Consider the following 11055-nt stretch of genomic DNA (forward strand, 5'->3'; position numbering starts at 1 on the left):
ATAAGGTGACCACTCGGATAAGGTGACCACTCGGATAAGGTGACCACTCGGATAAGGTGACCACTCGGATAAGGTGACCACTCGGATAAGGTGACCACTCGGATAAGCTGACCACTCGGATAAGCTGACCACTCGGATAAGCTGACCACTCGGATAAGGTGACCACTCGGATAAGGTGACCACTCGGATAAGGTGACCACTCGGATAAGGTGACCACTCGGATAAGCTGACCACTCGGATAAGGTGACCACTCGGATAAGGTGACCACTCGGATAAGCTGACCACTCGGATAAGCTGACCACTCGGATAAGCTGACCACTCGGATAAGCTGACCACTCGGATAAGGTGACCACTCGGATAAGGTGACCACTCGGATAAGGTGACCACTCGGATAAGGTGACCACTCGGATAAGGTGACCACTCGGATAAGCTGACCACTCGGATAAGCTGACCACTCGGATAAGGTGACCACTCGGATAAGGCGACCACTCGGATAAGGCGACCACTCGGATAAGGCGACCACTCGGATAAGGCGACCACTCGGATAAGGTGACCACTCGGATAAGCTGACCACTCGGATAAGCTGACCACTCGGATAAGCTGACCACTCGGATAAGGTGACCACTCGGATAAGGTGACCACTCGGATAAGGTGACCACTCGGATAAGGTGACCACTCGGATAAGGTGAACCCTCGGATAAGCTGACCACTCGGATAAGCTGACCACTCGGATAAGGTGACCACTCGGATAAGGTGACCACTCGGATAAGGCGACCACTCGGATAAGGCGACCACTCGGATAAGGCGACCACTCGGATAAGGCGACCACTCGGGTAAGGTGACCACTCGGATAAGGTGACCACTCTGATAAGGTGACCACTCTGGAAAGGTGACCACTCTGATAAGGTGACCACTCGGATAAGGCGACCACTCGGATAAGGCGACCACTAGGGCTGAAACAATTATACCGATAACTCGCATATCGATCGTTAAAGGGGAAGTCCGGTGAAAAATTTAAATTTCACAGTCCGTAGAGTTCGGGGCGCTGAGTCGAATGGTCTTTGTCCGAGGAGGCTGCGGCCTATGGTTCGTCAGATACGCCCAATCGAACATGTGCGAATTTGAGCGCGCCTCACCCAAATCCAGGTGATGACGTCACAGTGTGCAGTCAGGTAGCCACACCATCTAGATGTGTACAAAACGGCCATATTCGGAGCGCGTTCGATTGGGGAACCGTTTGTCGCAGCTTCTTCGGACCAAGACCATTCGATTCAGTGTTACAACCACTACGTACCCTGTGATTCTCAGCTCGGTAAACCTCGAGGTTGTACCGTATTTTAGCCGTTTCCGATTTGAACTTTTTCCGTAGGCATGCACTGGCCTACGGCTCTAGCAATGCACTGCGTGCATGCTAGCTGTATACATGTAGTGTAGTCAACAAACTCATCACACACGGAACTAGTACTTCCGCACTGCCGTGCTGGGGTAGTACCGGTAGTACAACAAGACTCGAGTCACAAGACTCAGAAAACTAGTCAACACACGGACTTGTCATGTACTACACTCGTATCAGTCGTATTGTACAGAAGTCAGAGAACGAGCGTTTCTCCTTGCCGGTGCCGGTGGTTGTGCTTTGAGAAAGAAAATTTTAGTTTTCCGTTCCTGCCTCATTATTTTATGCTACAGCGATGAGTGCAACAACTGTGACAAGTGACAAAACAGCGAACAGTTCCCGGACCTAGAACTTTCAGATCCCGTAGCGTTGCAAGCGAAGAGTCGTGCCCGTGGTTCAAAGAGCCTGCACTGTTCTCCAATTAAGTAGTCCGAAATATGCCCAAGTTCGCACCAAAACATCACCATGTGGCAGGCTACTGGAGTCTAAGCGAATCGGTATGGATTACCATTTAGAGCACTCGCATCACTCTTCTCCATTTTGGCGACTCTGCTCTCCAGCGATCTGATAATTATATCAGCCTCGTCTGCAATAGCTGCTGCTTCTTCATCAGTCGGAAACTCAGTAGCGCTCACTCTTGACCGGCCCGCGCGGCCATTTCTTCAGCTGAATACCGAGGTTCTCAGCCCCAGACCGAACTCATGAAGGTCAGCCATGGCTGCATCCTCACTCTCACAAGGAGTTACGTCTTCGGAGTTGCTTGCACCACCTACTATGGCAGTATGGGTCGCCAAATCATTTGAAATAGCACTGACACTATTGCTTTCACGCACCCCTTTTGACCTAGCTGCACGCTATGACGTTGCGGAGGGTGTGGCGCGGCCGCATGACGTCATGGCGCGGCCCCCGAAACTCAGTTTTTCAAATGGAAATATCTCGAGAACGCTTTGTCGGAGACACGTGGGACCAACACCATTCGACTCAGCGGCCGAAACTCTACCAACCCTGAAATTTAAATTTTTCACCGGACTTCCCCTTTAAGAGTGCAATCGATAATCGTTAGTGTTGAAAACGAGTGCAATCGATAATCGTTAGTGTTGAAAACGAGTGCTAACAATTTTTATGCATGCATATTAGTGACAGTATTCTAGCCCTTGCACTCCATCCGATAGTGGATACGAGTACAATAATGTACTTTCAAGTGCAGTAAAATTGATTTGTGTCTTTGAAAGAGATCGGGAGAGAAGACGTTGCCTTTTCAGTTCATTCGTGGGACAAGTCAGAGATGAGAGCAGTTGCCAGAGGGTGACGACAAGATTCTTCGCTCTAGAAACAACATGAAGCTCTCTACTTGAGTAGTTCATGTTGATAAAACGAGCCAGATATCTACAGATGTCAACAGTGTGGTGACACAAATTTCTAACGTAGCAAAGGTATCATAGAATTTCTTCATAAACTGGTGTTCGATAGAGCTGACAAGAATCGATAAAACCAATATATCGATCGTTAATGATATTGGTTGATCGTTAGGAGTTATTGAATGATCGTTTCAGCCATAGTGACCACCTGTCCTGGAAGACCATTACAACCAGGACCCAGGGATGCTATTTCCAGTCGAATAACCCTGGATACAGAGACCACGTTTTCAAGGTCCCTTGATCGGTCGTCTTAGAAAGGTTTCACTGTACATTGGTGTAGGCATCATAGTGATGTGCACATACTGAATGGCGTGTTTTCTACGTCCTGTGCAGAAATCATCATCACTCTATCTCAGTAAGAGTGGTGGGGGAACACTAAGGGAAGACCAACTTACTCTTTCAGCCGATAAGAGTGATGGGGAACACTAAGGGAACACAAACTTACTCTTTCAGCCGATGCTAGTGAATCTGATCCATGACAGGCATTGCGAGTTTGATCTTCAAAACAGGAAAAAATAATACAAACCTTGAGAATATTACATGGATACAAATGATCTACATTATCTCGACACAAAAGGCACGGTGGGTATAATATAGGTTTCCAAGGCGACCGACAGTACAGGCACAGCAGTGGCCAAGCGAAAAAATCAGTTACGGCTTCTCCTTCTCTACGAAGCGAAAATTACAAACTCGGTGACAAGTAGTTTATTTTTCTGTGACGATCATCAGTTCCAAGTGTGGAACCGATAATCGTAACAAGAAACGTTCTAGGAAACCTATAGTCCTTCTTTGCATTCTGTGTCGGAATAATGAGTGCGGAATTTTTTTGTTTCGAAATGCATGGATAGAAAATGTTGAACAGAATACGACACGGGCAGGCATATAGAAATAAAGAAGCAGAGAAATAGGAACGAAGAGAAAATTGAGTAGTGGCCGAAAACAACTCACTGCAATAGAACACAGTATGCCGACTGATTTGAAAGTCAACTCCCAATGTTGGCACTTGCCCTTCGCTATGATCACTGCATAGTATTATGCGATCGATTTCAGTTGATTAATTACTGCTTCAATGACTTGGAAAGGTTAACCAACCGTCAAAGAAAATTGTAAACCACAGTTGTTGTAAACCACCAGTTCTCAATTGGGAAAGGCCTTCGCGCTTATGGCATTGTATTCGTTGAAATGTTGTATTTCGACTCCGCCGTACCGCTGATGTTGCTGCATGGCATACGCTATATGCGTTGTGTGCGTTTTTGCTGTATACGCTGTTATGTCCAGTTTTATATGCTTATGTTTTGCATGTACGCTGTTTCTGCATGCTATAAATAGCTGGTGTTATTAGTGTTCATTGTTAATTATCAGATGAAGTGAAATATACTGTGTAAAGGAAAAGAGTTGTCCTCGTGCCGTGTGGTCGTACGATCCTGACAATTTAGAGAATCTTAGAGGGTTCATAACATTTGGCGACCACGCCAGGATAGGAGCGAGCATGGCAGAGCAACTACACAATTTGGAAGCCAGCTTTATCGCCAATGGAGTTCGGTTAGGATTAGAAGGCGAGTTGTTGATGGAACATGTGGAGCAGAGGCTCCAACAGTACGAGGAGCGTGAGGAGCGCAGTGCCAGACGGCGAGAGGAGGCGCTCCGCACCGAGTTTGACAAAACACTAAAGGAGATTAACGAGCGCATCGCCAATGCGTATGAGGGTGATGGTAAAGCCGCGATGGGAGGTACAGAGGAAGCTCCCAGTAACAGCGGGGGGCGTCAACCGTTGATGAAAATCCCCTCATATGATGGAACGCAGCCATTGGAGCGTTATCTTGACCTGTTCGAGGACATCTGCTCCAAGAACGAGTTCGAAGAAAGCGAATGGCTGCTGCGACTGCGCATCGCGCTAGCGGGTAGCAAAGCGGAGAGGATATGTATTGGATGCAATAATTACGAGGAAGCGAAGCGAGAGTTGCTCGCCTCGCTCGGAAAGACTCCGGATAAAGCGTGGAAGACATTGCTGACAGGCAAGCAGCGGTCAGATGAGTCGTTTCACCAATACGTTGTCCGTGTTTGCCGAGAAGTAGAAGTGTGGGCCACACTCGCTATGACAGAAGATGGCGAGGTGGACACCAAGTATAGCGCCGATATAGGAAAAATGTCCCCGGTGCTGCAAGCAATGGCAAAGCAGGTAATCTTGGAGCAATGCGGACCTGAGATGAAGACGTACCTGGTCGAACGGCAGTGCTACGGGATGTCACTGCGCCAGGTACAGGAGCACGGCGCGTCTTACCAGGTCGCGCACGGACGACAGGGTGATACTGCCAGGAAGCCAGTAGAACGATCCGTGCCAAGGCCCACGGCGTCGGCACAGTGCATGGCGATATCGGTCGCAGATGCAGAGAAGCAGCTAAAGTCGCTGCCACTGGAAGGGAGAAAGGGTTTTCTGCAGCGAGAGAGACTCTGCTGGAACTGCCTTAAGTATGGCCATATGGCCAGAGAATGTCGGTCAGGCTCGAGATGCACGAAATGCCAGAGGAAACACCACCTGCTAATACATGAGGTGTTGGATAGAGCAGGTTACAGCCGGGAGAAACCGACTGAGATAGTTACGGAGAAGAATGTTGGGTCGTGCTGCCTACACTCGCCAAGTGTGCGGCTGATGACCGGAGTGGCACGAGTTGAGGGAAGAACTCGAAACGCGAAGGTTCGCGTGTTCCTGGACTCGGGTGCTGAGGCGTCATTCGTGACTGCAGCGTTGGTGTCAGCAATCGATGCAGAACACGTTGGGGTTGAAAATGTAGAGGTGAAGCCGTTCGGCGCGGAACCAACCCAACAGCGCATGGATAAGTACGCCATCACGATCCAGGGTAGCTCCGCTAGCATTCGGGTACGCGCGTTCGTGAAACCAACGCTTGAGATGGACCTGAAGTGCGCAAGTCCGCAGACCATTGCCCAGTGGCACAGTTGGGGAGTAGAGCTGAGTGACAAGCCTCAACAAGGGACATCAGACGAAATACATATGCTGATTGGTGCAGACTATATCAACGCGGTACTGCACAGCAAGAAGGAAGTTAATGGTGAGACGGTGTGGAACACAGAGATAGGTAATGTATTATCTGGTCCAGCGTCTGCACCAAGTCGAAACAGTCAGCCGTTGACCGTGTCATGTGTCACAGCCCACATTGAACAACTATGGCAGTTGGATGAACCTCCAGAACAACATCAGCACCTGCCATCTTTCCCGCTATGTCGCCAGGGCAGCGGGTACCAAGTGGGTCTCTTGTGGCGAAATGAGCGTCGCCCAACGGATAACTTTGCTCAAGCTAGAGTCATCGCAACGCGGCTTCTTGAAAAGCTGAAGAGGAATGGGAAGCGTGCGCTCTATGATGATGTGCTGATCAGGGAGTACCGCGAGCTTGGAGCAATTGAGCTGGAGCCATGTGAGAGCGATGCCGGGTACTATGTACCGCATCATGGTGTATTCCGCGAGCACGCTGCAACCACGAAGTTAAGAGTGGTGTTCAATGCCTCGGCGACGGCTCCAGATGGCAAGTCGTTGAACGACATGGTTGACCCTGGACCGTCGCTATTGCCGAGTCTCGCAGGTATGCTATTACGGTTCCGTGAATATAAGAGCGCGCTGCAAGCGGACATCCGCAAGGCTTTCTTCATGGTCGCGGTTAATCCCGAAGACCGTCCGTACCTGCGTTTCTTGTGGCCCGGTCGAAGCGACAGCGATGAACTGTTAACCTGGAGGCTAACGAAACTGCCATTTGGCGTAAACTGCTCGCCATACATGCTTACTGCGGTGATTCAGCATCACTTGAAGGAGCTACGGGCGTTGTCTACACCCAAAGAGCGAGATCGTATTGATCTCTTGCTCACGAGTTTCTACGTTGACGATTTGGTCTCTAGTGTCTCAAATGCCTCGGAAGCTAAGGAGATGCAAGAGTTCAGCATGCGTGTGCTTACGGATGCTGGCATGGAGTTACGCAAGTGGCGAGGCAACGAAATCCCGTGCGATCCAGAGGCCGGAGATAAAGTTCTCGGTCTGAAATGGAAAACCAGTGATGACTTGCTCAGCATAGCAGCGCTAGGCGAGTCCGATAGGCCGTCTGTTTGGACCCGGCGATCCCTCCTCAAGTGTGTTGCATCAGTGTTTGATCCGCTAGGTCTAGCAGCACCGGCAGTTGTGCCGGGAAAGATACTGCTACAGCAAGCCTGGAAAGTCGGAGGCGACTGGGATGATATGTTGCCTGATGGCATCGCAGCCGCATGTGCGCAATGGTGGGGAGAGTTGGCCGAAGTGGTGAGCACTGATATACCACGTTGGATTTGCTGCAATCTTGACACGCCGATTGCGCTTCATGCCTTCGCCGATGCCAGTGAGAAAGCGTTTGGATGTTGTTTGTATGCAGTCGTCAATGGACAGTCGCACTTGGTATTTGCCAAGGCCAAAGTGTCACCTGTGTCTCCGCCCACGTTAGCCCGCCTTGAGTTACAAGCAGTATGTTTAGCGGCTCGCTACGCTGAGTTTGTGGTGAAGGAGCTGCGTGTTACCGTCACGCAAGTCTATGGCTGGACTGACAGTCTCACTACCGTTCATTGGATCAGTAATCCATCGTACAAATGGAAAACATTTGTGGCTAACCGCGTCAGTCAAGTCCAAGAGATATCGAAGAAGGTCGGCATTGTGTGGAACCATTGCCCGGGCCTTCACAACCCAGCAGATTTACCGTCGCGTGGGAGTAGTGCACAGCAGATCCGTAGTCCGTTCTGGAGGGGCGGACCAACCTGGATCACGGAGCCCAATGACTGGCCCACCGCATCCTCAACCACAGCTACAGATGAGTCCAGTGTAGAAGTACGAGTGTCAGCCACCACCTGTAGTCGAGAATCTGATAAGGAATGGTGGCTCCGATTCAGTAAATGGTCGAGGGCACAGGGCATGGTGACTCGGATGTTGCAGTGGAAGCACACTGAGCCTCGTGCTGAACTCTATTTTGCAGCAGACAACGTATTGTACCGCATCGTTCAAGCCGCATGTTTCGCTGAGGATCTTGAGCTGATCAAGCAAGGTCAACCAGTGAAGCCCGGGTCGAAGGTGTATCAGCTTGCACCGTTTCTGGATGAGCATGGAGTGCTCAGAGCCGGGGGACGACTTCAGCACAGCGAGTTGGCGTATGGAGCCAAGCACCCAGTCCTGTTAGGCAAACATCATCTGACCGATTTGCTGTTGGAGAAAATGCATGTTGAAAGGATGCACCAAGGTGTAGAAGGAGTCTTGTCGTTTATCCGTCAGAAATTCTGGATTATCGGTGGTCGACGAGCGCTACGCAACATTACTCAGCGATGTGTTACATGCCGCCGCTACAAGGCTAAGGCTGCCTCAGAAGTCTGCCCGCCGCTGCCAGAAGACCGAGTTGTTCACGAGAGGCCGTTCGCAACTACCGGCATCGACTATGCTGGTCCGTTGTACGTGCGCCGTGGTGAGTCATCTCCGAAGGTATGGATAGCATTGTTTGTGTGTGCCACCACCAGAGCAGTTCACTTGGAGGTGGTCGATAGTTTAAGTACCGAGTCATTCTTGATGGCATTTCGGAAGTTTGTCGCGAGACGTAGTTTGCCGTCTCGGATCAGGTCTGACAACGCTACAACGTTCAAGGCGGCATCTGACAAACTGAGTGTGCCATGGATGTTCAATCCTCCAGCTGCACCATGGCATGGAGGCTTCTATGAGCGAATGGTTGGTACAGTGAAGAGTGCCTTGAAAAGGTAATGGGAACAGCGTTTCTGAAGGTTCAGGAGCTTGAGACCATCTTGTATGAGGTTGAAGCAGTGGTGAATAGTCGTCCGTTAACTTATGTGTCTGATAGCCTGGATGAGCCACCAGTAACCCCTGCAATGATGATGGGTAACATTTGGATGTCGTCAGCGAAGCCAGCAGGTACCCCGGACGCTACGCATATGTCAGCGAGATTGCGTTACCTCAGTCAGACACTGAAGCATGTCAAGAATCGTTGGGAGGTGGAGTACCTAAGTCAGCTGAACAAGCACCAACAGACCATGTCGCGCCCTTTAGCTGTGGGTGATGTTGTCTTTGTTCTCGATGATACCAAGCGCAAACAGTTCTGGCGTTTGGGACGGATCATCGAGTTATTCCCTGGTCGAGATGGCAAGCGTCGTGTTGCCAAGGTTAAGTTGAGTACCAGTACCCTGTTGAGGCCGATCCAAAGGTTAGTGCCATTAGAAGTATCGTCACAGGACGTGGCTCCTGGGCTTGCCGATACCGCTCAACCTGCTATCGTCCCTCAGCAGCCAGCGTATGAACCGCCAGCACCGTTACCACCACCACGGCAGCAGGAGATGACGCGTTCTGGGCGCGTAGTCAGAGCCCCGGATCGTTTTTGACTTGTGTGCATTGTTGTACGGCGGTGAGAAGCCCTTTGGTGGGGAGAATGTTGTAAACCACCAGTTCTCAATTGGGAAAGGCCTTCGCGCTTATGGCATTGTATTCGTTGAAATGTTGTATTTCGACTCCGCCGTACCGCTGATGTTGCTGCATGGCATACGCTATATGCGTTGTGTGCGTTTTTGCTGTATACGCTGTTATGTCCAGTTTTATATGCTTATGTTTTGCATGTACGCTGTTTCTGCATGCTATAAATAGCTGGTGTTATTAGTGTTCATTGTTAATTATCAGATGAAGTGAAATATACTGTGTAAAGGAAAAGAGTTGTCCTCGTGCCGTGTGGTCGTACGATCCTGACAATTTAGAGAATCTTAGAGGGTTCATAACAATTATTATTGTTATTATTAAGTAGTGGTTGCGACTTCGGCGATGATTTGTAAGAAAGGTTTGCTCTCTACACCGGAGCTCGCGCTATTCCGCCGACTTTGTCTTACCGTCCAGGAGCGACACTGACTCACGCTACTGTCTGGTGTTCACGAGGTGTTTGTCGCGCTGGAAGCGGAGCGTCTCTGTAAGTTTGTATCCCTGGTGATGTTTGTGCCTGGAGAGCACTATATAAGTGGTGCTCTTCAGGCACAATCTTCCTCAGCCTACTCAAGCTCAACTGATGAGGGGTGATTCCCCGAAACACTGTGTATTGAGCAGGGAGTGGTGCTTTCTTGCAGGCTTGCCAAGTCAAAGGTTCGATGGACTTCTCGTGTGCTCTGGATGGCAGTCGTGAGTCAGTCAAGTGTCAAGTAAAGTCGGCGGAATAGCGCGAGCTCCGGTGTGGGGAGCAAACCTTTCTTCTTCTTCTTCTTATTATTATTATTATTTAAATAGGCGTCGAGGCGAAAATAGTTTTAGAATTGCGATCAACAGAACGAGCTGAACCGACATTATCACAAAGGCTTTTATTGTATTCAAAAAAACGAGTGGATACGAAGGCAGTGAAGAACATGGAAGAAAGAAAAATGTGATATGGACGCAATGATGAACAAAAAATTGTACTTCGAACTAGTTTTCGCACAACACTCCTCAGGAAGCTACGTTGTACTAATGAAAAACAATCCAGAAAGATACTAATAAAGAGAAATGGAGTGAGAAGAAACAACACCTATGAAAATGATAATCCTAGCACTAAGGTAATAGGAAAAACTGCGAAAGCACTTAACGAACTTGTAAGGACTACTAGTATACTGTGACACAAGATATGACACCATGGCCAACCAGAGCCAAACAGACAGAACAAGTTGCTACTAAAACAATTTCAAACGAATAATGCTGTCCTTCTGGACACACAGATTAGGCTTATGAATACGTTGACAAACGGCTTCTAACACACTCAACTGCAACTTATAACCATGACGAGCACGGCACAAAACAGAAAAAGAAGAATCAGAATAAACCTTACAGCAATCAGGACGAGATGCTAGATGCTTATACACTGATGACTTCCTACTAGGAAACACACGCTCGCACCCACTGTTACTCACACAATCATTCTCGCTCTCACACTCACCGGAATCACTGGACTCACTGGCCGAATCCTCCTCAACGACGTCCTGCCTCGGAGCAATCAGGTCCCGTCTCCTCCCATCCCTCCTCTCATGTTCCTGTTGTGTATTTCGTTGGCTCGGTACTTCCGTACTGAAATAGGTCATGGTGTAATTAGCAGTTGTTCTTCTGGGTCTCGTTGATATTGAGGTAGGTATTGTGTTCGTCTCTGCCGGTGATGCAGCAAGCGATGCTGATGCAAACGTGTCTGCATGGAACACACGTGGCCTCGCCAAAGCCACATC

The 11055-nt window shown here is 49.3% G+C and overlaps 1 protein-coding gene and 1 long non-coding RNA gene across 2 annotated transcripts in view; both read right to left on the minus strand.

Moving 5' to 3' along the window:
• The window catches only part of LOC135811240 (uncharacterized), a 143902-nt gene that overhangs the window by 32399 nt on the left and 100448 nt on the right, over positions 1-11055 (minus strand). The window lies entirely within an intron of this gene.
• Positions 1-11055, minus strand: part of LOC135812342 (nucleoside diphosphate kinase homolog 7-like) — a 25001-nt gene that overhangs the window by 11715 nt on the left and 2231 nt on the right. Inside the window, exon 2 of the mRNA XM_065325722.1 lies at positions 3257-3309. Within this exon, the coding sequence (XP_065181794.1) occupies positions 3257-3309 (53 nt within the window). The remainder of the gene's footprint in view (positions 1-3256; positions 3310-11055) is intronic.

Source organism: Sycon ciliatum, chromosome 3 (genome assembly GCF_964019385.1).
Source record: "Sycon ciliatum chromosome 3, ocSycCili1.1, whole genome shotgun sequence".
NCBI classification, from domain to species: domain Eukaryota; kingdom Metazoa; phylum Porifera; class Calcarea; order Leucosolenida; family Sycettidae; genus Sycon; species Sycon ciliatum.